At 37.0% G+C, this 25,253-nt stretch overlaps 1 protein-coding gene across 1 annotated transcript in view; it reads left to right on the top strand.

Annotated features, from left to right (window-relative positions):
* Positions 1 to 1,228: 1,228 nt before the first annotated feature.
* Positions 1,229 to 25,253, top strand: part of LOC132641268 (mannosyl-oligosaccharide glucosidase GCS1-like) — a 31,347-nt gene continuing 7,322 nt past the window's right edge. Inside the window, exons 1-12 of the mRNA XM_060358192.1 lie at positions 1,229 to 1,654; positions 2,045 to 2,118; positions 6,483 to 6,734; positions 10,634 to 10,808; positions 12,866 to 12,952; positions 13,081 to 13,149; positions 13,231 to 13,327; positions 20,954 to 21,036; positions 21,792 to 21,899; positions 22,919 to 23,040; positions 23,156 to 23,263; positions 23,356 to 23,429. Of these exons, the coding sequence (XP_060214175.1) occupies positions 1,376 to 1,654; positions 2,045 to 2,118; positions 6,483 to 6,734; positions 10,634 to 10,808; positions 12,866 to 12,952; positions 13,081 to 13,149; positions 13,231 to 13,327; positions 20,954 to 21,036; positions 21,792 to 21,899; positions 22,919 to 23,040; positions 23,156 to 23,263; positions 23,356 to 23,429 (1,528 nt within the window). The 5' untranslated portion in view covers positions 1,229 to 1,375. The remainder of the gene's footprint in view (positions 1,655 to 2,044; positions 2,119 to 6,482; positions 6,735 to 10,633; positions 10,809 to 12,865; positions 12,953 to 13,080; positions 13,150 to 13,230; positions 13,328 to 20,953; positions 21,037 to 21,791; positions 21,900 to 22,918; positions 23,041 to 23,155; positions 23,264 to 23,355; positions 23,430 to 25,253) is intronic.

Here is a 25,253-nt window from a genome sequence, read left to right as displayed (position 1 = left end):
TCTGTTTGTTAATAATCAGGTCGTAGAAGATGATCTTTTTCAAATATTAACAATCTAAACTTAATAAAATCGTTAAATTGAGTTGAATTAAGATTTGTACATTTTACTGATGTTGTAGCAGCAAAATCAATGGAGAAATCTGGCTTGAAACAACGATTTGAATAGTTGAGAAATCTGGCTTGGGAACGAAGTTGGGCTGGGTTAACGATAGAAGGATTTGAGAATAACGATTTTTGTGTTTTATATGTAACGGTTAGGGGTAGTAATGTCTTTTTACTATGTTGGTTTTGCTCGGAAGGGCAATAATTAAAGACCACCATTTTGAGGGGCAAAATCTAAAGACCAGCCCAAAAGAGGGGCATTCGCGCCAATTGCCCACTCCACATTCAAAGCATTTTTTTGCACGGGTTGCCCTTCTTTTGGGGGTGGTCTTTAAATTTTGCCCCTCATATTTGTGGTCTTTAAATTTTGCCCTTCGCTTGGATACCTGAGGTTCTCGGTTCGAAACCCCGCTCAGGCATAAAATATAAAATAATTTCGCAAAGCAGGGCTGGGGGAGTGTATGCCGGATCCGGCATAAAGTCCTTAAGGAAAAACTAAAGTTATGCCGGAGGGGGCATAATTTTTCCTCAAGGCATAATTTAGTTATGCCTTATGGGGCAAAACTTTTCCTTAAGGAACTATGCCTTATGGGGCAGACTTTTAATTATGGCATATGCCCCATAAGGCAGAACTTTTTCTTAAGGTATAGACTTTGCCTTATAAGGCAAACTTTTAGTTATGCTTTAAGGAAAAATTCCGCCTTATGTGGCATACTATAAAAGTTTGCCCATTAAAAGTATGCCCCACCGGCATAAACTTGTGAATGAATTACCAAAGTTATGCCGGATCCGGCATACTTGTGTCAAGTCTGCCCATAAGGCATAAGTATGCCGGGTCCGGCATAAGTTTGGTAATTCCTTAACAAGTTTATGCTGGTGGGGGCATACTTTTAATGGGTAAACTTTTATGTCGGACCCGGCATAAACTTGTGAAGGAATTACCAAAGTTATGTCGGACCCGACATACTTATGCCAAGTCTGCCCATAAGACATAAGTATGCCGAATCCGGCATAAGTTTGGTAATTCCTTTACAAGTGTAAATTTTAATTATGTGGGGGTTCGAACTTGAAACCCATGAGGTTTAGATGAAGGGTAAAATTTAAAGATTTTTGAAATATGACGGTTTAGCTGAGGGGCAAAATCTAAAGACCACCCCCAAAAGAAGAAGAAGGGCAATTCCCAAAGCTCAACATCCGTGCCTCTTCCTCACCCATTTTTCACTTCACTTCAGTATCCCCTAAAGCTCTGAAACTGGCAACAAACGAGACGAACAATGGCGGGAAGTTCACGTGGAAGTACTCGAAGCAGAGCTGCTTCCAAATCTTCCACCACCCAAGTTCCTAATCCTACACGCAAGGATAAAACAAGAAATACTAACACCTTAATTCGCGTTTTCAGTGTGAACCTCAAGTTCCTTTTAGGGTTTGCAGTTGTTGCCTTCGTGATCGCCACGTTTTCCATATATCAAGTCGTTAATAATCACATGGAGAAACCTCAAAAACTCAGAGTGATCACTCCACTTCCAGCTCCTAAACTAATGGATCTTCCAATGGTAAATTAACAATTGATGTCTTCTCTTTTTATTTTCATAATTACTTCCCCTGTATCAATTTGTTTGTCTTAGTCCGTTTGAAAAATAATGTTTCTTTCCTTCTTTTTTTTTTGGCAACTTTTTAATTACTCCCTCAGTCCATTTTTATGCACAACTTTTAAAGTATGTTTGATTGATTTCAATTATTTAGATGATTTGAAATAATCATGGGTGATATAGTCAAATTGTCATTTTATTTATTGCTAGTTAAGGGGTGTGCCACGTCAAACATGGACAAGTAATAAAGGACTAAGGGAGTAATTTTTTCTTTTGTTTGTTTTAGTTTTTTAATGTTAGTTTTTGTTTCTTAAATTATTTTAAAACTGGGTTAAAGGTCACATTTTGGTGCAGTTTCAAGGAGAGCATAGAGAGAGCTTGTACTGGGGTACTTACAGGCCTCAGGTTTATTTTGGAGTTCGTGCAAGGTATGTATATTCTTTTGGTTATTGCATAGTTTCTTATCATTCAATGTGTACTCCTATCTATTGCTTTGTATCTTGCTACTTTGCTGCCCTATTTTTCTTACAATCTCGCTTCTAAATCATTTCGTTATGGGCCAAGGGTCTATCGGAAACATCCTCTCTACCCCACAAAGGGTAGGGGTAAGGTGTACGTACATCCTACACACCCTAGACCCCACTTGTGGGATTACACTGGGTATGTTGTTGTTGGTGTGTGAGGCATGTATATTCTTTTCACATGGACTGATTTTCTACGACTTAGTATACTACTTGTGTATAGATTTCCTTTTCTTCGCAACATCATTAAACTATTTCCTCACGGGTAGAGTTTGTTTTATTTTATATATTTTTGGGTTGTATCTCAAGGTAGTCTTTTGCGTATAATTAAAAAATAGAAAGAATATTAATAGTGGTGCCATGTGAGAAGTGTCCTAAGTCTTGCTGTAGGTTGATAGTGAGTATAAAATTAGTTAATATAGATGAATCCTCGTGATAGTATTTGGAATTAAGTCATCCTCATATAGTGGAACGGATGCTGAGGATAGGTAAAGTTGATCCAACTAGTTTGAGATTGAGATATGGCAGTAGTAAGTTACAAGGTAAGGATTGATGCTTCAAGAAAGTTTCATGTTTTTTGTATAGATTGCGTTAGATGGTTCTTTCTTTTCCCTTTTTCTTTTAATTTTAAATTGTCCATGTTCAGGTTTTGATGCAAATAATCTGGAAACTGACATATCACTAACTATAATAATAATAATGGGAATGAGAATAATAATAATAATAATAAAAAAAATCATGTAACCCTCAGGGGTTGGCCTGGTGGTAATTGGCTTGAGCCTTGGGGTGCTCCCTTTCAAGGTCTCAAGTTCGAAACCCACTAGGTGCAAACAATTTCTGAGGGCCATCGGACTGGGGTAAAACCCTGAATTACCCGTGGTGCACTTGCGGGAAACTCCTTGCCGAGGGCCTGTGCACCCCCGGGATTAGTCGGGGCTCAAAGAGACCCGGACACCCGGTGCTTAATCAAAAAAAAATAATAAAAAAAATCATGTCTTTGTTGATGAGGAAAATCACTGTCCTTCCATCTCATTAGTATTTGGGTACCAATCAATTTCAAGAGATAGCTGAGTATTCTCTCTCTTGGGAGACGTGATTTTTTTTTGAATTATTTCGATGGCTATCGTCTAGAGGTGGCAAATGGGCGGGTTGGGCTGAATTTGGTGGGTCAAAATAGGCTGAGTTAATAATGGGTGGGTTATTGAGCCCAAAAGTCGCTTGGGCTGAAATGGGCTAAAATGGGCTAAAATGCGGATCAAAACCCAACACGCCCAATTCGTACTAAGTTTTGATTACTTTATTTGTTCTTTTATAGTTTTTTAGTACCTAATAAAAATTATTATTTTTCCTTATTATGGCTATATATAACAGATCAAACAAAAAAAACTGTCTTTTTGAAAATATTTTAACAAGATTTCTCATGGATCAATTTGGGCTAACTATCAGCTCAAATTTTGATGGGCTGAGCTAATAAATGGGTTGGTCAGTATGCAGCTCAAACTTGGGCGGGTTATGATTTTATGGGCTAATTTTGCCACCTCTAGCTATCGCCAACGAATTTTTTAATTAACTTTTGTTCCATTATGGAGAAGAGATTGTTCTCCTTAGCGGGAGAAAATCTTTTGAACTTTTAGATATTAGTGAGAATGTTAACAAATGGCTTGATCAATTAAGGACAGCTTTCTTATGGGAAGGACGCAATCAAACTCACAAGTTCTACCTGGTTAAATGGCCAAAGAGTTAGTCTCCCTAGAGAGCATGGGGCTAGGGATAAAAGATCTCACCTTCCACAAAAAGAGTATGTTAATGAAATGGCATTGGAGGTACAACATGGAGAACCTTTGAGCCGTGGAAAGCTGTAATAAAAGCAAAATATGGGGTGACAAACAATTGGTATACTATACAAGGTAGGTCGCCACATGGTTCAGGCCCCAGGAAACACATTTTAAAGTTATGGGGTGAGTTCCAACTCAAGTCATACCTCAAGCTTGGGAATGGAACTCGTATTTCAATGTGGAAATACAGGTGGTTAATCCAAGTCTATTTTTACTAGCCAGCAAGAAAGAGTCCACTATTGCATAGTATTGGCAAGATAACTCATGGGCACTGCAGTTCAGAAGGGATATCCAAGATTGGGAGCTAATGACCTGCTGGGATTGCTTACGAAATTATTAGATTTTAAGTTCAACTCTCAGGTGCAGGACATGTTGGAATGGGGAGAATCCAAAGATAGAACCTACATTGTCAAAACAGGATATGACAATATATGCTTCAACAAGGAACCAGCATTGTCAAAGGCGCACTTAAAGCGCGTTAAGCCCTAAAGCGAGGCTCAAAACATGTTCAACACTCCGCCTCGCTTAATGCGCACTTCAGAGTCGTCATCAAGGCTCTAGGACAAACTTTTCTTGAGCGTTTTCTGATGTGGTGACACTAAACAATTACTTTTCACTGTATCATAAAAAGAAATTAATTTCTTTGTCCACATTTTTGTTATTCATGCTTATACTTATTAGTCTTGGGCCCATTTGCACCTTTTTTCACTAGAGCCCATGCTTTATTTGTGCTTTGCCCTTAAAGCCCCGATGGACCTTTGAGCTTTTTTGCTTTTGATAACACTGCAAGGAACTGATTGACAAATGGCCATAGAAGCTTATATGGAAGACCAAATTCCCTATAAAAGTAAATGGTCTTATCTGGACAACCTTGTATGTGGTCAAGACAACCTTGTTGAAAAAAGTCTTCAGATAGTGTATAAACGTTATATGTGCCAGGAGGAATCTGAGAGTGTGAGACATCTGTTAATTCACTGTACAGTAGCAACTGACATACAGAGTCTTTTTTATCAGTTTTTTAACTTGCCTGGGTCATGCCTTACAATATTAAGAATTAAGATGCTTACGAGAATTTGGAAACCCATTAACAAAAAACTTGGCCAATGGTTCCTGCTTCAATTTTTTGGTGCATCTAGAATGAGAGGATTTATAGATGCGTTGATGGGATTTAAACTCTTGATCTCACTGTTAAAAGCTAAATGTTTAATCAACTTATTTAGTTGGTTCAAACTTTACCAGTTTAAAAAAAAACTTATTTAGTTGGTTCAATCAGGCTGTTGTAATTAGTATTGTAACTTTTTTGGATTGTGTCTATTCTGCAGTTGTTCAATAACTTTTTGTATATGAGCAGACACTCTTTTGTTGTATATTCTTGCTATGCATCTTCTGGGTGCCGTTTAATGAAATTCTCTTCATAAATAATAATAATAATAATAACTGGGTTACTGATGTTGGCCACCCCGGATTTCTCTTTCCCTGCATGGTTTGAAATAAAAGGGCTCAAATTTTGAAACTTGTATAACAAAAACATGAAAAAAACATTGTAGGTTGAAAGATGATATTAATTGCTTATTACTATGATGTACTCGAATTGTGGCAAATCTGAACTCAATAACTGTTGCACAATTTAAGATATGAGGGATTCATAAGGACTTGAATGGTATCTTTTGACCTCATAAGATAATATCATAGAGTTAATGGACTTATCAAAAAATAAAAAAGATCATAGAATGAATGTAGATAAATAGTCTTTCTTGGTTATTGTAATTCTAGCATAAGAATAAAACAAGTTCATCTTCTGCTGACATAATCTGAAGAAAGCATCTTACTATCTTACAAAACTGTGCTGTCATTTCACCCCGCTTTGCCTGATTCCTAATATCATGGGATGAATGAATGCAACCAGTGCCAAGCTGTGAGATCTGGTGCAGAGATAGCAAAAAACATGGTAAAGTTCTGTACTAATTGTGTAATAGTTTACCATTTCCATTTGAATATTTGAAGTCAGGGGAAACAGAATACAACAACAACAACCCAGTGAAATCCCACATCTTGGGGTCTGGGGAGGGTAGAATGTACGCAGACCTTACTCCTACCAAGGTAGGATGGCTGTTTCCGAGTCAGGGGAAACAGAATGATGGACATAAATACGATGCTATAATGCCTAACATCCTGGTGTTACTACTAATTGTGTCACAATTGAGCATTTCTGTCTAGACAATGGAATTGTTGATGCATCAAATGCTATGGTCTGGTGTAGGAAATAAAAGTATTACCGATAATGAGGACGCCCATACTGGTGTTGTCTTGGTCAACTCTTCTATCATTTTCTCTATAGTTTGTATACTACATGGTTCTTTTTTTCTTTTGTAATTATGTTTGTAATATACTCTTTGATAGAACTTTGACTTATATGTTCTTATATATAAAATGCAGGACTCCGCAGTCATTAGTTGCTGGCTTAATGTGGATTGGAGTCAAGGATGGGAGGTATTTCATGCGTCATGTATGCCAAGATTCAGATGAGTTGAAACAATATGGCTGGACTAGTCATAATGGACGGGATTATGGACATCAGGTTCTGATTGAACAGACAATGTCCTTGACCACTAGTTTTCTTAAATCCAAGGATCGTGGTAGTGGCTATGGTGGAGACTGGGCTGTTCGAATTGGAGTGCAGAGCAATGAGTACTTCTCCTTACCATCTCTCATAATCTTCCTTTCTTAAGCCTGACATGCAAATACTTGGCTCTTGTGGATGTCGTGTCAGTCAAACTAGAAATATGCTTGCAATCAGGTTCTCTAGTAAAGAAATAACACGTTGCTCTGTCTTATGCAAAGCTTAGTCATTTGCTGTCTCTGCAATTAATGATTTTTTTTATAAGGTAAATAATTTTATTGACAAATGTGGAAATTCCATGTACAAGACATACCAAAGAGAACCTACACCAAAATATGGTTCTCAACAAAAGAGATCCAATCCTCTATACAAATAGGGACCTCATAAGTACACCAAAACGAAACTAGAGACAACATACTACTTTGCATTTTTATAAAATCTTGTTCCACCCCTTCAAAAGGCCTCCGATTTCTCTCTTTCCAAATAATCCACATGGTTGCCAAGGGGGCAACACTCCATGCCCTTAGCTCCTGTTTAGCCCAGTGTTGTTAAAGGCGAGCGCCATCTCGCCTTTGGCGAGAGGCGTGGCGAGGCGAGGCTGCAGTGCCTTTTATGGCTGTGGTGAGCAGCCCTTCAAAAGGCGCGCCAAAGGCGAGAAAGGCGCTAATGGCGCCAAGGCGAGGCGCCCAGTTATGGCGAGGCAAGATGCCTTTTTTTAGAAAAAAAAGCAATTAAAAGAAGTGGAGGACTTAAATGAAGTGGAGGACTTAAATGAAAATAGTAGCTAGGGTTTTTTTTGCCTCCTCCTCTCTTCTCCTTCAAGGTTTCAGGTACGTCTCTTTCTCCTTCTTCTTTTTCTTCAGTTCTTCTTCTTTCTTCCTCCTGTATTTTCGACTTCTGCTTCTTCTTCTGTTCTTCTTCTTTTTTTCCGGCGACAACTGCCCTATTTCCGGCCACCTCTGCTTTTTTTTTTCCTTCTTCTATTCTCTTTTTCTTTTTCTGTTTTTTCTCCTCTGTTTTTTTACCCTCTGTTTTTTTCTCCTCTGTTTTTTGCTCTGTTTTTTTCTCCTCTGTTTTTTCCTCTGTTTTTTTTTTCTCTGTTTGGACCAGTGAGGCAGTGGTTGTTTTGCTCCTATTTTTTCTGTTCAATAATTGTTTAAATTTTGTTATACAGTTATAAACAGTAGGTTCAAATTCAATGGAATCGTCGGACGCTAGCAAAAAAGACATAGGTTTGAATTGAAATATTTGCTAATATGTTATTGCTAGTGAGATTTTGATTATTTACATATGCAATTAAATATTTTAATTTTTTGGTATTTATTGGCGCCGCACTTCAAAAAGGCGAGCGCCTCGCCGCGCGCCGCGCCTTAAGGCGAGGCAGGCCCTTGTCGCCTTTTGTCGCCGCGCGCCGTCCAAAACACTGGTTTAGCCATAGATTTTGGGAGCATATTTTGAAGATTTGTTTTCAAATCTTTGTTTGGCCATAAAATTTTGACAGATTTTGATAACAAAACTTCAAATCCCAAATTCTAGCTCAAACCTCTTTTTGGGCCAATATCTATGTTTTGACCTTTTCAAAACTTTTAAAAACTTCCCCAACTTTTATATTTTATATAAAAAAAAACCCCATCTATTTCTTCATCCAAAAAAAAAAACCCCATCTATTTATGACCTAACTAATTCTATCTACCATGTTTGTCTATCAAAGCCGTATCTACAATGTTTGCACAATTAAAGCAGTCTCTTTTATAAAGTGAATGAGCTAAGCTGTGCCCAAACAGTAGAAGAAGAAACCCTAGGCAAAATTGCTCTGTCACTATAGAAATCCGTTGCGAAGAGAAAAATGGATCTTTGTTTTGTAATTTGAATTGTAATGGCTAGTAAGCGTGTTATTAGCAGTTGTTATAAAAATATCATGTTCTGAATAATTTGGGATTAGGAAGTATGTATGTTTTATATGGTTGGGTATTCTTGATAGTTTTTAGAACTTATGGGTATAAGTAATATTTCATGTTTTCCAAAACAAAAAGTGAAATATGTTCTGAAAAACTATGGTCAAATACATTTTCAAAACTTGAAAAACTTCACCCAAATCAAGTTTTTCATTTGTTTTTTTTTTTTTTTTGGAATCTATGGCCAAACGGTAGCTTAGTCTTCTCTTCCCCCTCCTGTGAGTCCAACTTTGCAAAACCTCCTTCATTGTGCCCGGCATCACCATCTGCATCCCAAACAAATTAAGAGCCACCCTCCATAACCTATTAGCCACGTTGCAATGCAATAGAAGATGATCTACATTTTCGCCCGAACTCTTGCACATGAAGCATCAACTTACATAGGTGATTCTCTTCTTTCTCAGATTTTCCGCTTTTAAGATCACACCCCTTGCCGCCAACCACGCAAAGTAACACACCTTCCTCGCTGCTCTGGGTATCAAATGGAATCATGTGGGAAAGTACATTCCTCTCTCACCAATAAACACTTGTAATAAGATCTGATAGCAAACATACCGTTTCCACTCGCCCGCCAACTCCACGCATCTGAGATGTTGGCTGAATTATCCAGCCCATACAATATCTCAGTCAAATTGTGAAACTCTTCCATCTCGCAGTCCTGCAAGTTCTTTCTGAATCTCAAATCCCAATGAATTACCCCCTTGTGTGACCTACAAATCTGATGGATCGTCATCTCTCTTTGGCAGGACACTCGGTCTATGTTAGGGAAGACTTCCCTCAACTCGCTCTCCCGCACCACTTATGCGCCCAAAAGTTAATCCTGGTTCCGTCCCCAACTTTAAAAGAAATATGACCACTGAAATCCTCCCACCCCTTCATAATACTCCTCCATAATCTACATCCAAACGGAGTTGTAATACTCTGCAATTAATGATATATAGGTCTTGTTGGTTGATTGAATGATATCTTATGAAATCAATCAAAATAGTTATATTTCATCAACAACTCCTTTCTTGTTTGGTATCATTTTGTGATTGTGTCTACAAGTTCATTATGCATTATATGGACAGTTTGGTTGGAGAGGAACAAAGGATGTTTAGAGGGAAAGATATATCATATTCCTTTTGTAACGAATAGATGTTTACATAATTGATACTGTTGTTGTAGGTTTATCTTAACGATAAAAAGCAATTTGTACTTTTGGTTGGGGTTATAACACAGAAAATATGAGTCACTTTCTGAATTTTTGGGAAGACATGAGGATATAGTGGAGAAACTGTAATGTTCAGGTAGTTTGTACTCCACACGGTACCATCTTGGTTCTGATTTTAATAAAATTTACTTTATCTAAGCAGAAAAAAGTATTTCTTGGAAGATGTATCTGTAGATTTTAGTAAAGAAGAGAAAGCTTTTTTGTATTTCAGTATGCTTTTACATCCCATGAGACGAGAGCTTTTATACAAAGAGTCCTACGACTAAAATAGGAAGGACGGTGAATTACAGCTAAATAATATAAAAAAATCTGCTCCTACAATTAGGCTAGGAATAAAATCTCCTACAATCATGCTAATCAACAATATCTAAGACAATTTCAAGTTGAATAATAAATTTCATGAGTGATGTCATATTTTAACTTAAAGCACGCGTACTACACACTAGGAAAATGTTTGTTAAAATTGCTGGATTAGATCAGAGTGCCTGGACTCTTGAAAGTTTGTTTGCAGACCACATCTTTAAAGCGGAAGGAGCAGTGATTGTGGCTGTTGGTTATTTTTTCACAGATGATGATTATAACCTTAATTAGAGTATTGTGTTCTCTTATTAAAAGTCTCTGCTGCATTTACTTCACAAGTTAATTTTAGTATTGCGACCACTAAAAGCATGGTTGATATTCTTTCCCGAGAAGCTGTATTTCCAACTGAAATCTAATGATAGTACATGGATTTGTACCTACATGGCTACATCTCATGTGTTGTATCCCTTAAACGATTGACACTCAAATTTGTTCACAGATCCGTGCCTGATGAAGAAATGTTAAACACCGCGCACTTGTTTTTTTATGTGGCTGATGAAGGTGGGAAAAGTCTTTCTTTGGGTAGCAGAGTCTTTGATATTCATGGTGATTCTATACTAGCGTCAGGATCACGTACTGAAATTGGAGACTGGCAGCTCCACTTATTGTCAGAGGTAATTTGCTGACAGATTTTCAATTGCAATTTAAAAGTTAACGATTTCAGTGAACTTCAATCAGCTATGATTATGCATCTATTCATATGGTTTTGTGACCTTTCAACTATTGCCTTATATATGTCTTCTGAAGACGCGAAGCTCTTCAGAGACAAGGCTCGGGCTAAAGTCTCTCGTCTAAATTTTGTAGGCTTATTATTTTAAGAGGATGCTGATTTATTAAAAAATTGTTTTTTGAGGATACTGAATATTTGAAATGATAATGTTACTTTGAGTGACCTTTCTCTTTTCTTTTCCCTTTTTATATTCTTAAAGGAGGGTTCCACGTCCTTCATTTCTGCTGCTTTGTGAGGGTGGATAGCTAAGTAGGAGCCTAGGAAGTCTTTTGTGGCCCTCGGGTAAGGTTAGGCACAAAATAATCGCTCTTTCCAATTGTTTGTCACTTACAGCTTTTGGAGTCGTGTTTCTCTGGTTAAGTTGCTGGTTAGGATGCTAATGGATTCATTAAAAAGTATATATTGAGGTCTATTCTTTGGTTCACATGAAGATGAACCAGGAATATGTTGCTTTAGTATGAACACAGGCTGAAGTAACCCTGCAGATAATTGAACTGGAGAAAAGCTTGTGAAAAATGCCTATTCAAACCAAAACTGACTGACTCTTGTATATTGAGCTATAAGGATGATGGTTAATGTAAGGTTTTAGCTTGGTAAGGAAATAAAAGAGTGCAAGAAGGAGAGGGCATGGAGGTATTCCAAACTTTTGGAAGAAGGTAAAGGTAAAGAAGAGAAATGCTGACCTGTCATGCTTTGCATTGTCATTCCTTCAAAAATTAGATGAGTCACAAATCAAAGAAAAAAAACCTCTCAGACATTTCTTCTTTGTATATTAGTTTTAGTAGGGTAAATTAGAATGTTAGTTACCATGTTTCTAGAGGAAAGAATACCAGGGAAAAAAAAAAAAACAGTGTGGCCTGATAAAGGAAGGAGGAAATGGTGGGATACTATACCAGCTTGTATATGGTGGACAGTTTGGAAAAAAATAAAAGAAGAAGAGGAACTTGAGGTGTTTTGAAGACAAAAATAGTTCCATTCAGAAGATATAGGCTAACAACACTTTTTTGTTTTATCATTGGTGCAAAATTGAACTGGTAGATGCAGCTTTCTGTTTTAGAGCTTCTAGTGTCTACTATCCGTACATGTTTAGGATGGCAGTCTGGCACATACTTTTTTTTATACTTTATAATAGTTTCCAGCACTCTTAGTGCTGTGTCAAGTACAACCATTAGCAATTTAGCATTTCAAAAGAAAAAAAAAGTTTCCATAGGGAAGGATGCACTCTTTTCTCAGGTGGAGATATGCCTTTTCTTCTACCACATTTTTCAGTTAACCGTGAAGGGAACTTAGCAAAGGGAAGAAATTTGTCAAATTTGAATTAGCATGTTTGCTTTGAGGTTGCTTTATACTAAAATGAGCTTGATCCCGTGGCTGTGGTCAGCTTTTAGTTGCATCTTTAACACCTCTTACATATATATGCACTGCTTTGATCAGTAAACCATATAAGGCAAGGGATTCTAATCGTTTTAGATGCTTTTCAAGAAGCTTGTATTTTGTTCCTTCTTAGCATGGATAAAAATCTCCATTTAACTAATATTTCTGCCTTTTGTTCTAAACATAAGGTAAATAACTGATATTTCTGGCTTTATAGGGGAAGCTGATCCCTTCTGCGCTAAGGTGTTGTGATTAGATGGGGAATACCTAGATTATGTTGCCATTTCTTTCTTTCATGAAAAGTTGAAAACTGCATGACAGAGATCCCTCTGTTGGCATAATTTTATTTTCCTGTAGTTTATTGCTAATTCTAGAAGATTGCTTTGACATCGTTTTGACATTCTTTTGAACATTGCAAATCCATACCTTATTATATTTTAACAGTATAAGAACTGAAATGGTAGTTCTACATTGTACTCTATGACCCCCTTTTTAATGTTTCAACAGGTGGTCTTATTGTTTAGCATTTATCTGCGGTTAGATTCTTATTTGGAAAACTTCTTGTAGGATGTTTCTGCAATACATTATTCTGGCTTCAAGACACCTCACATTCACAATCTGTCTGATCTCGTCCAGGCAGATTTGGCAGTCCAAGTACGCATACTATCCATATTTATTGCTACATTGTTGAAAGTTATGTCAAGTCTTATAATTTGCCTTCTACTCTATGTAGTTAACCATTTAACCTGTAAATTGCTTGCTTTTCGTCCATGTTTGGTTAGGCAAGAAAATCTGGCCATTTGCTGCTTTCGGATTCATCTGATGATTCTCCCAACATTTTAGTATTTCAGGTACTTTCTCAGTCAATTACCAGCACTGTCTTCACTTCGGCTGATCTAGATTTTGTTAAGTAGGTTTTCTTTTTAATCCAGATCTCTGCTAGGATTCCTTTCAAAGCAGACATTGTTTTTCTTTCTGGAACCAGTACTCGTGATTCAAGAATTGAAGAACGGGCCAGCAGGCTGACAGGTATATGCTGAGCTCATTAGAGTATTATTGGCATAAAAATGAAATCTTGAAATTTTTTTGTTGATATGTGGAGATCTTTAGATTCTTTTTGTTGATAAGTGTGAAATCTTTTAAAAAAATTGAAATTGCTCTGACCTTAACATGTATCTAGTGAGGAAAGTAGGAAGGCATCCTTCCCACAATGCAACTGAAATATGAGATGGAGGTCAAAGGGGATTAAAGAGAAACCATTCGTTTGTCATAGGTAGTAATGTAATGTTTATCTGCTCTTTGTAAGTAGTCTAGGCTATTCTTAACAACTTTTTGGGGGTCTCCAGCATGTCCTTGATGTTGAGGAGTACGACTTTATTTTATTTTTATTTTTTTAAAAAAATAAAGAAATATTGACCTGCAGTCTAGTAGAAAAGAGATTTACAATTTGTTCGTCTGCCTGATAACAAAATCAGTCCAGTAATTCTTTTTTACTTATTGTATCTTATGCTTCCCCCGCCCCTTTTTTTTTCTTTTTCTCGTTTGCTTTTCCCTTGCTTGTGGCATTACTGGAAGTGTCACTTATCCTCGGAAACGAAAAGATGTCAATGTTGGTGGCCTCTTAGTTTCTGAATAGTGCTGCCACAATCATGCAGAAGCATCTTTCTTTAGTGTAGTTGACGCAATGCCAGAAATCACATCAAGGCACAAAATGTGTCTTTTGGGATACATGGATAGCTTCTCTGATGCTTGCAGAATAAAATAATTGTTTGAGTGAGAGGAACTTGTTTGGGACTGAGGCATAGTTGTTTTTGTTGTTTGAGTGAGAGGACCAAAGCATGAAAGCATATTTCCTTGGGCAGCAAGGATCGTGTATTATCTCTTTCACTGTATCTAAATATATAGTTCTGAGCTTTCTTTCACGTCCAAGCTTGAGGACTAGCATAACATGAACGGGTGCTAGCTTTTGCTTTCGACACTTTAATTTCTTTGCCAGAGTTAGAAAATACTACGGTCTGAAGGGTTATGTCTGCCTCTAATACCACATTCTAGGCAATCAGCATAAGGTTTTCAGAAACAAATGAACTATGGAATTCGCTTTTTCAGTGTATCTAAAATATGCTTCTGAACTTACTTTCACGTCCAAGATATTGAGGACTAGCAATTAGCAAAGTATGATAATTGCTTGATATTAGTGGCTTTTGGCTATGAATAATTGCTTGATATTAGTGGCTTTTGGCTTTTCACCACTTAGCTTCTTTACCAGAGCTAGGAAAACAGGGTTATCCCGACCCCTATACCACACCCCAGGTGCAGATTATTACAACAACAACTACATCTTAACCCCAAGCAAGTCGTGGGTTGGCTATGTGAATCTCACTGTCCATGTCAGTCTATTTAAGCCCGTCTAGTCCAGGCATACACGTTTCCAGAATTAAACCTTCTCCAAACACTGAAGACAGAATATTTTGGAAGCTACAGAACTCTGGATCCTTTTCTGTTAATTCTTATTATAAGTTTTTAGTTGCTGACCTAACTCATGGCCTTGGAAGAACATATGGAGACCAAAGTCACCGAAATTTTTACTATGGTAGAGGCATAAGTATGCCTCCCTACCTTCCAAGGTGGGAGTAAGGTCTGCGTACACTTTACCCTCCCCAGACCCCACATTGTGGGATTCAACTGGGTATGTTGTTGTTGGTAGAGGCATGAGTATGACATGGTGAGTGAGGGAGTATTTAATTGAAAATAAAATAGGGGACCCACCACTTTATGCTCCTCACTCTCCTCCCTTTCTTTTTTCTAGGGGTGGGCGTTCGGTTCTTCGGTTCGGTTTTCTCATACATCGGTTCGGCTATTTCGGTTTCGGTGTTTTGAACGTGGACACTAAACACCGAACCAAACTAGTTCGGTTCTTTCGGTTTTTTGAAGATTGGTTTGGTTCGGTTTCGGTTTTTTCAATTCGGTGTTTTCAATTCAGGCTTTCAAGCACCACAGTTTCAGCAGCAGCAGCACAACTGAAACTGTGGCAGCAGCAGCACAGTTCAGCAGCAGCAGCACAGCTGAAACTGTGGCAGCAGCACAGTTCAGCAGCAGCAGCGCAGCTGAAACTGTGGCAGCAGCACAACAGTTCAGCAGCAGCAGCGCAGCTGAAACTGTGGCAGCAGCACAGTTCAGCAGCAGCAGCAGCACAGCTGAAACTGTGGCAGCAGCACAGTTCAGCAGCAGGCAGCAGCACAGCTGAAACTGTGGCAGCAGCACAGTTCAGCAGCAGCACAACAGCCAAACGAGCAACAAACAACGTACAAGACAAAAACAAGCAACACAAACAACATAACGATAAAATGAGCAGCAGCCAAACAGCCAAACGGCCAAACAACATAAATGTCCTAAATTTTAGCTCCAAATACAAAACATAAGTTGTAACACTAAGTGTTAAATCCATCGTCTCACATAACAATCATAATTAAGTCCGAAATTTACCAAATTCAAAACATAAGCTTAAAGTTGAAGGTGAATCCGCCTATCTTCAAGACATCTCTCAATATGCTTCATTAAGCTAGATGTGCCATTTGCTCTATTACAATTAAGTATCGCATCGCATGTTAAGCACCTAGCTTTACGCCCTTCTTCATTGTCTTGACCATCACAAAATGTTCCCAAACTTGTGAGCGAGCTCTAGAAGGCATGGTTGAACTTGAAAATAACAAAAAATAGATAAAACCAAAAGTTAGAAACTTAGAATATAACTTTCATGATAAAAGAACAAAACTACAAAATAAAGTATTGAACTTACCACTAGTAACAAAGAAGCAAATTGCAATCATACATCAACAATGCAAGGATCTCTTCCACTATTTGCCATGTCTAAAGATAATTTAATCAAATATGTGATACAACATAAAAAGGTATATTATTTTTTCACTAAAACACATAAAAAAATACAAAATCTTACCAAGTTCAAGTTCCTCAAGATGATCCAAACTTTCTTCCACACTAACAGATTTAGTCTCTTTCTGAAGCCAATCTTGACACAAATAAGAGATTGCACACATTTAGGAGTCAACGAACTTCTAAACGAATCAAGTACACGACCACCGGTACTAAATGCACATTCCAATGCCACACTAGAAATCGGAATAGCCAACACATCACGAGCCAACTCTGAAAGAAAAGGAAATCTAGGTGCATTAACTTTCCACCAACCTAAGATACTAAACTCAACGGCGGTTTCACTTTCATCTATTGGCTCTTGTTCTTCACCAATGTATTTATCCAACTCGGATTTAGCACACCCACTTTCAGAATCTTCCTTTTGTTTCTTCAAGTGAAGCTTAGTTCTCAAAGCATTTGATTTCACACTTGAAGAGGACCCGGAACTAGAAGTTTCATCAGATGTATCATGAGATGAAGTAGATAGAGAAGGAGACAATTGATGATGAGATGCTCTTGAATAATTTTTAAGATACTCTCCAAACAAAGATTTCATATAATCGTACACTCCTTCGCTTACTTTCTTTCCAACTTCCTCCCCAAATAGCTCTTCAAGTGCAAAGCTAACATACACAAACTTATTGCGAGGATCCAATACGGAAGAAATAAAAATCATTTTGTTCATCTTTTCAGGATCACCCCAATACTTCCTAAACTTTTCTCTCATCCGCTCAGCCATTCTACTCAAACTAAGATCTTCACTTGCTACACACGCTTTCAAATATGCATCAAGCTCACATATATCCTCAAAATGAACATTAGAAGTAACATAATGTGAACCTGAAGCCTTTACGGTGAGCTCGTAAAATCTTTCAAGAAACTTTATCACATTCCTTACATTCACCCAATCATCACATCCAAGCGTACCTGCGACACTTCCATCTTCACAAACATGAGTAGCAAGATAAGTTTTAAAATTCTCATCAAACAAATCAAACCTATCAAATGCCTTCTCAAAATTTTGTGCCGTGTTCAACATCGCGTAGGTGGAATTCCACCTAGTAGGCACATCTAGAATTAATGTTTTAGCACATCCCACCTTTTGAACTTCACAACATTTCTTAAGCTTCTTGTTCTTGCCGAAGATCCTTTAACATACCTTACCATTTGCCTAACACGTTTAACAGAAGCATCAATTTCCTTCAAACCTTCTTGCACAATTAGATTAAGTATGTGAGCCATACACCTCACGTGAAGATGCTTACCATCCATTATATTAGTTCCCCACATATTTAACTGTTTAGACAATTCTCTAACTGTAACATCGTTTGAAGAAGCATTATCAACAGTAATAGTAAATACCTTGTCCAAGTTCCAATGAAGCAGGCAATTACTAATAGTCTCTGCCATGTGCTCACCCTTATGACTAATGACAGGGCAAAAATTCAGTATTTTTTATGCAACTTCCAATCTTTATCAATAAAGTGAGCAGTCAAACACATATAATTAATTTTTTGCAATGATGTCCATGTGTCTGTGGTAAGGCAAACTTTTGAATGTGCTTCTCTAAAAGACTTCTTCAAATTTTGTCTCAGTTCATTGTAACGTTCATAACAATCCCTTGTTATTGTTCTACGGGAAGGAATTTGAAACAGAGGTTGGGCTTGACTCATAAACTTCTTGAAGCCTTCCTTTTCTACAAAGCTAAATGGTAGTTCATCAATAATTATCATCTCAACTAAAGCCCTCCTAATTAATTGTTGATCAAATTCCCAATGGTCCTCTATCTCATTCTTATCCTTAGATGGAAAATGTATCTTTTTCTGAGTGGGAGGTTTAATAAGGGATTTATATGCGTTGCACCTCAATAAATGTTGTCTCAATCCCGTTGTCCCATTTACAGTTGCAGCTGGAAGATCTTTTTTACAATACTTACACTTCGCTCTATCAATTCCCTGTACAACAATCTTCTCAAAATGACCCCAAACAACAGATCTAGATTGCATTTCTTTTCTTTTCTTTGTTACCTGGGTGTCAAGTGAGTTATCATTGCTATCAGTATCATCTGTATTAGGTATGCCACCAGTTGAATCGACAACATTTAATTTAGTTTCATTCGCCATCTACGAAAATTAAAGAGAAAATATAAGGCATTGTAGGCCAGCACGTTAAAAACCAAAAGCTCAACAAAAAATAACAGCACAACCACCAGCCACCAGGTATGATAAAAGTCTTTTTCTTTTTTCCAAAACCAAAACACAACAGCACACACTAAGTCTGAACATTTCTAAGAAATATACTAGTGAAAGAACCGATGAAGTCGATTAAGAGAAGTGTGAGAGAGAGAATTCGCTGCCAGAAGTGAGAACTGAGAGAGAGAAATACTTACTCTGTCACCGCTGGAACTTGGAAGAGAAGTCGCCGCCGCTTCTGTGAACAGTGAAGTGCAAACTTTGAGCTCTGAAGTTTGAAGCTCTGAGACTGAGACAGTGAGAAGTGAAAATTAGGGATACGTTATCTGATGATTGATACAAAAGAGTGAAGTGGGCTTGGGTAATTACTAATTGGAGATACAAAAGAAAGATTGAAATAGGGCTTGGGTTCTATTTCTTTTGGGCTTAAATTTAATGGGCATGGGTTTGGACTATTTACTATTTTTGGGCTAATACATAAAATTTTGGTTTAAACCGAAAACCCGAAAAACCGAACCCTAAACCCCGAACACCGAACCGAACTCCGAAATTTTTGAAAATTGAAACCGAACCCGAAAACCCGAACACCGAAAAACCGAATTAATTAGGTTCGGTCCGGTTTTTCGGTTTTCGGTATTTATGCCCAGCCCTACTTTTTTCTTAGTTTTCTTCCTCTTCAGTTCTCTCTCCTCTTTCCTCTTTCCTCTTTTTTCTCATTTTCTCTTTTGCATCCATTTTAGTTCTCTCTCCTCTTTCCTCTTTTTTCTCATTTTCTCTTTTGCATCAATTTTAAAATTAATTCTATCATTCGCAGATTAAAATTTGTTAAGAACTTTTTCCGTTTCATTAACCAATTTTTTAATTTCTTCTTAAAGATTCAGTTAAACTCTTTTTTTTTCTTTTATCAATAATTGCGTCTGCCCAGAGAAATTCAATTAAACTCCCAACAAGCTTAAAAGAAAATAATTGGCTCTTGAAAAAAGTTTTTAATGTACTGATAACTAAAAATGTGAAAGACAACCGATAACCAGCAAAGTCTTCAAACACAACCGTTTTGGCCTCTCACGTCTTTCACATAGAAATATCACTGAAATATACTTAAAAATGTAATCTTAATAAGACCTTATGTCCTTATTGGGTTATCAGTTTAACCGTTAATAAAAACTTAAAAATCGAAAATCGAATTGGTAGTCCAATACAAAAATTAAAAAATTGTTTAAAAATCTCTAACCCAATAACCTGATATCGGTAAACCAATAACATTTTCTTCGGTTCAGTTTATCGGTTAAACCAATTTTTTCCACACCCCTAGATTCAGGGTCTACTTTGATGACACTTTGAATTTTAGATTTCTCGGATGCAGAATGTAGCAACTTTGAATTGAATATATACAAAAAGAAACAATCCAATAAATTTCCCAAGGTGTTTTGCCTTTCAGAATATCCTAAATTCATATTTTAGTACTCCAGTTTGCCTTTCAGACGTGGGAGGCAAAACAGTTGTGTTTAAAGACCTTGCTGGTTATCGGTTGTCTTTTACTTTTTTAGTTATCAGTTTTTACATTAATTGGCCAAAACGGTTGTCTTTTACATTTTTTGTTATCAGTTTTTACATTAAAAACTTTTTTCAAGTGCCAATTATTTTCTTTTAAGCTTGTTCGGAGTTTAATTGAATTTCTCTGGGCAGACGCAATTATTGATAAAGAAAAAAAAAAGAGTTTAACTGAATTTTTAAGAAGAAATTAAAAAATTGGTTAATGAAACGGAAAAATATCTTAACAAATTTTAATCTGCGACTGATAGAATTAGTTTTAAAATGCAAAAGAGAAAAAAGAGGAAAGAGGAGAGAGAACTAAAATGGATGCAAAAGAGGAAAGAGGAGAGAGAACTAAAATGGATGCAAAAGAGAAAATGAAAAAAAAGAGGAAGGAGGAGAGAGAACTGAAAGGAAGAAAGAAGTAAGGAGCATAAATTGGTGGGTCCCCATTTTATTTTCATTTAAATACTCCCTCACACACCATGTCATACTTATGCCTCTACCATAGTAAAATTTTTCCTCTACTAGACAAACTTGATGTGAAGCTGGATCATCTGTAAATATTTCAAGCACAATTCATGCGACATTTTATTACTTACCATTTTCTCAACCGAAAAGAAAAACTACGGAATTTAGTTGCTACATTGTCAGGATAGTCCCTAAACGTGAAATTTCCTCATTGACCCTGGGATAACAATAGTATATTCCGTATTTCTCATACGTGTTTAAGACTAAATAAAAGTGCCAATTTAACTAAGCTTGCTTAACTAGTTGGGACTATTCTATATTCCAATAGCAGTTGAAGTTTGACTTTGGTCATTGTTGTCTGATTCTAGGAGGCAAGAAATGTTGTTCATAACTTTTATTGCACTAAAAATTTTTACTAAACCAAAAATGTTAACTTTATATGGATTAAGTTCAGTTTGGGGAAATTGTCTATCTTATATGTATTAATTCCTTTCCTCATCCTAAATAACTCTTCCCATTGTGCCAGGTACTTCGCTGACTAGTTTACTATCTGAGAAGCAAAAGGAGTTCGACAATAAATTTAAAAAATGCTTTAGCCTATCTGAAGAGGTATCAACCAGTTTATAATCTGTATCCCAGATTATGTGACAAATCACACTTTGAGATTTAATTTGACCTATTTTCGGTTCAAAAATGAACTGTCAAACTCCTATATGTTCATTAAATCAAGCACCAAAAAGCTGTCACAATTTTTGATGGAGGGAATACTTCTATTGTGCAAGTTTCTCTGATACCCTTCCCCAGTGGGGACCTGGGATCCACCTGAAGAGCATATGTTATTTTATTCTTCTACTTGCAGTTCATGTGATGTGCAAGAGTATGAGATTTTTTTAACCGAATTTACCTTGCACAAATATTTGCACGACCTAGGTAAGTTACACCATGCATGTTGTAAATGTGTAGATATTTTAACTGAAACTACCATGTTTTACTATTAATATTTGCTGCATGGATCTGGGCAAGAATGCATACTGAATTAATTCAATGATCCTACAATATAAAAGTTCTTCTATTTATATCAATGCACGTCTCAAGTTTACTATGTAATTTGATCACTTGGGACCGAATGCAATCTTTGAATACTCTACAAGTTCTTTCAGATGATAGGAAAAATATGAATGTCCATCGAGCTTCTTGTATAATAAAAAGGAATGTTTATCGAGCTGATGACCTGATCGTACCACCTCTTGTATGCTGTATTACTTACAGTTGAAAGCCATTTTTCCTTGTATAAACTTCCACGATGCAACATATCTCTCTCTCTAAATATATAATGCTGAAATGTTTACGTCTTATCTTTTCAGCTTGGTTTGGAACCTGTGACTGTTGGTAAGGCTGCTCTTGGGAATATGTTGGGTGGGATTGGCTACTTCTTTGGCCAGTCAAAGATTTCGCTTCCATCAACCTCCACAGTAAGAAACCCTGCTTGTGATTCCCTGCTATTTTATTAAACTCTGACATGTGCAATAACCCAATGACCAGTATTAAATAACTCTAATTTTTCTCTATGGTAAATAACTCTATTTTTCTCTTATATACAAGAAATCTCAGAGCTCTTTGTTACCATCTCAAAGAAAAAAAAAAAAAAAAAGGAAATCTCTGGAGCTCTATGATCAAGAGCATATCATCATATAAAATGTACCAACAAATAAAGTAAGAGCCTAAGATATGGACACATAAAGAAGTTACTCAAGTAACTATATTTTTTTCTCTTCTATGCTTGTCAAGCAAGAACATTCCGGTGATATTGCATTTAAGAGTCACATTAGTCAGTCTATGATGGGATGATTTTAGAAATGGTGCTGTTAATGCTTGAGTGGTTATAGGAATAACCTGCTGTTTCATTTTGATTTGAGACTAGAAGTTGATGAGGGGAGGATGCGTTCTAAAATCTTGAACATAAAGAGTTTCAAGAAGTAACGTAGATGAGGACATCTACTCATGTTTGAGCTCTCATCCCCAAATGCACGCTTCTCCAGGGGAAAAGAACAGTAATTATTCTAGTTAAAACTAATTGCAAATATATTTCTTCATACTAAAGTTGCCTTACCATAACTTTTAATGCTACTCACCTCCCCAAAAGGGATAAAATAACTGAAGGATGCCCAAACTGTCATAGAGTCAAATTGCCTTCTGTTTCTTGTTTCTTTGGCTTCAGGAATCTAATGAGCAGGGAGCTCACATTAAATTGGCTTCCCTGCACCACCCCAAGTATATGCTTCAAGATTTTGGATGTTCTGATGGAGTTATTTGCTAAGTTGATGATTGGTTTTAACTTTTACTTAATACTAGTACCGGGTTGTAAAAGTTCTTTGAATGTTCAAAGCACTTCTTGAAATTGAGTTGTTTTCTCTCTTGGCGCCCTTCAGTTGTTCAATAATCATAACCATTTGGATGTCTAATGAAGTTCTACGACTCCTGACTCGTACAGCTTAATGCTGGAGATAATTCTGTCTTATACTGGCCTGCTGAGCTATATACAGCAGTTCCAAGTCGGCCCTTCTTTCCAAGGGGCTTTCTATGGGACGAAGGTTTTCATCAACTGTTAATCTGGTCAGTTGCTTGTTCGTTCTTTTTCTTTTGATTATTTACTGCTTAATAATAGTACTTTTAACTGGTTTCTAGTCCCTTTAATTTGCACTTACAAGGGAAATCTTGAAACAATTAGGCGTTGGGATATATACATTAGCTTGGATATTATTGGACATTGGCTAGATCTGATGAATATTGATGGATGGATCCCGCGCGAGCTAATTTTAGGTGCTGAAGCCTTGAGGTAATATATAGCGGATTCCACTAAGCTTAGTTAACTAGTTCATAGTATTCCATGTAATCCTATTTGAAACTTCTATGTGATCAACCTTGCAGTAAGGTCCCAGAAGAATTTGTTCTTCAGCATCCAACTAATGGAAATCCACCGACACTGTTTTTGGCCTTGCGTGGTATTTATTTCTCTACCTATTTTGGAAACTTTTCTTGGGAAGATATCCTTCTCTTGTTCTTGCTGAGAAAGCCTATCAATGTTCTCATTTAGCAAGCATCATTTTGCTGTCCTTTAATTCAATATTGTGGTTGTTAATTTACTGTTAGTACAGGATCATATGATCCACTTTTTTATTTTTTTGTAAACCGTGGTGTCTGGGCCAGCTTACATGCACCTCGACTAATTTCACGGGATACTTGTCACCTCCCACCAGCAATAGTACCAGGTAACTCTATCCACCAAGGCTAGGACAGATCGGAACAAATCACCTAGTGTTTTTGTCTCTGCTGGGATTTGAACTTGAGATCTCATGGGCCACACACTTGGGTGCAAATATGATCCACTTGCTTAATCATCATAAGTTAATGGATCTAAGTATCATTAGAAGGTAAAACTAGCAGGCTATATTAGTGATGCAGACATTATTTGGGAGAAGAGTTTTAAGTTTTGATGACCAAATGAATCTGAAAAAAGAAGCTGCTGAAACATATAGGTGATGCTAGAAAATCCGATCTGCCAACCTAAGTTATTTGCCCTGTCTATTCTGGACTTTACTTCTGGGTCTCTTCATTTAAACAATTTGAAATGGGAATGGAATATTTGACTAGTTGGTTAGGGGAACTTACTGAGTCTACTTTTTGAAGTAAAAAAGCTACTGCTCTGAGTTTGGTAATAAGCATCATCATTATGAGAAAATTCGCTACCTACTATCTGATAACCCATTTTTTCAAATCAATAAAAGTATTTTCATTCATAATCATGGCAAAAAAATAAAAAAATAAAATAAAAGGGCCATATACAAGGGATATACCCAAAGATAAAGAATCTACAAAATATGATTCTCTACAAACTCCACCCAATCCTTATACAACAAGGAACTTTCTGATTACACCAAAAGAAATTGAGGGAGCGGAGACTACTCCTAAACTGAGAAAAGCTTGACTCTACTCCTTCAAAAGCTCTCTTGTTTCTCTCTCCGAACTACCCAAATCAATCCAAGCGGAACCATGTTCCAAGCCCTCCGTCTTCTTCTCCTCCCGCTCTTCCAACTGACCCACAACTCTTTCATAGTTCTTGGCATTGCCCAAGAATTGGGGAACCACCTAAACATATCCCACCACAATCTCATGGTAAGCCCACAATGTAGAAGAAGATGGTCCACGTCCTCCACCCCCGCCTCCTTGCACATGTAATACCAACTGACACAGACAACCTTCCGCTTTCTAAGATTTTCCACTGTCAAAATCACCCCTCTAGTGGCTAGCCAAGTGAAAAAACACACCTTCCTCGGCACACTTGGAACCCATATTGCATTACATGGGAAATTAACCTCCTCGCTAACCAAAAGTTTCTCATAAAAAGACTTCAGAGAGAATGAAAATACCCGAATCCCGTACTTGGAATCACCTTTTAGTACAAGACCAGTCCGCAGGATGTATTCTCCTTGCCCCAATGCCATAGCTTTAGGTTCAAGCAGAGGGCTCTTACCTTGCAATACTAATGGTAAATAATGTGTACAAAATGAGGCTTTTAAGAGCCTTAAAGGGACAATGTAGTTTTTTTTTTTTTTTTTTTGATAAGTAAAAGTTTTATTAATATGGTACCAAGATGGTATAGGACCAAGAACAAGACAAAGCTATCACATCTCCACAATCATATTACATTTTCCCCCCTAAAAGATCCAAAAAGTCCAAATATTGGTCCATCCTATCTAGAATACTGCTACAACACCAAAAAAAAAAAAAAAAAAAAAAGGGATAATGTAGCTTTATGAAGTTTAACA

This window comes from Lycium barbarum, chromosome 5 (genome assembly GCF_019175385.1).
Source record: "Lycium barbarum isolate Lr01 chromosome 5, ASM1917538v2, whole genome shotgun sequence".
Taxonomy (NCBI): domain Eukaryota; kingdom Viridiplantae; phylum Streptophyta; class Magnoliopsida; order Solanales; family Solanaceae; genus Lycium; species Lycium barbarum.
The sequence above is the reverse complement of the archived record's forward strand: the minus strand, read 5'-3'. Positions and strand labels throughout refer to the sequence as shown.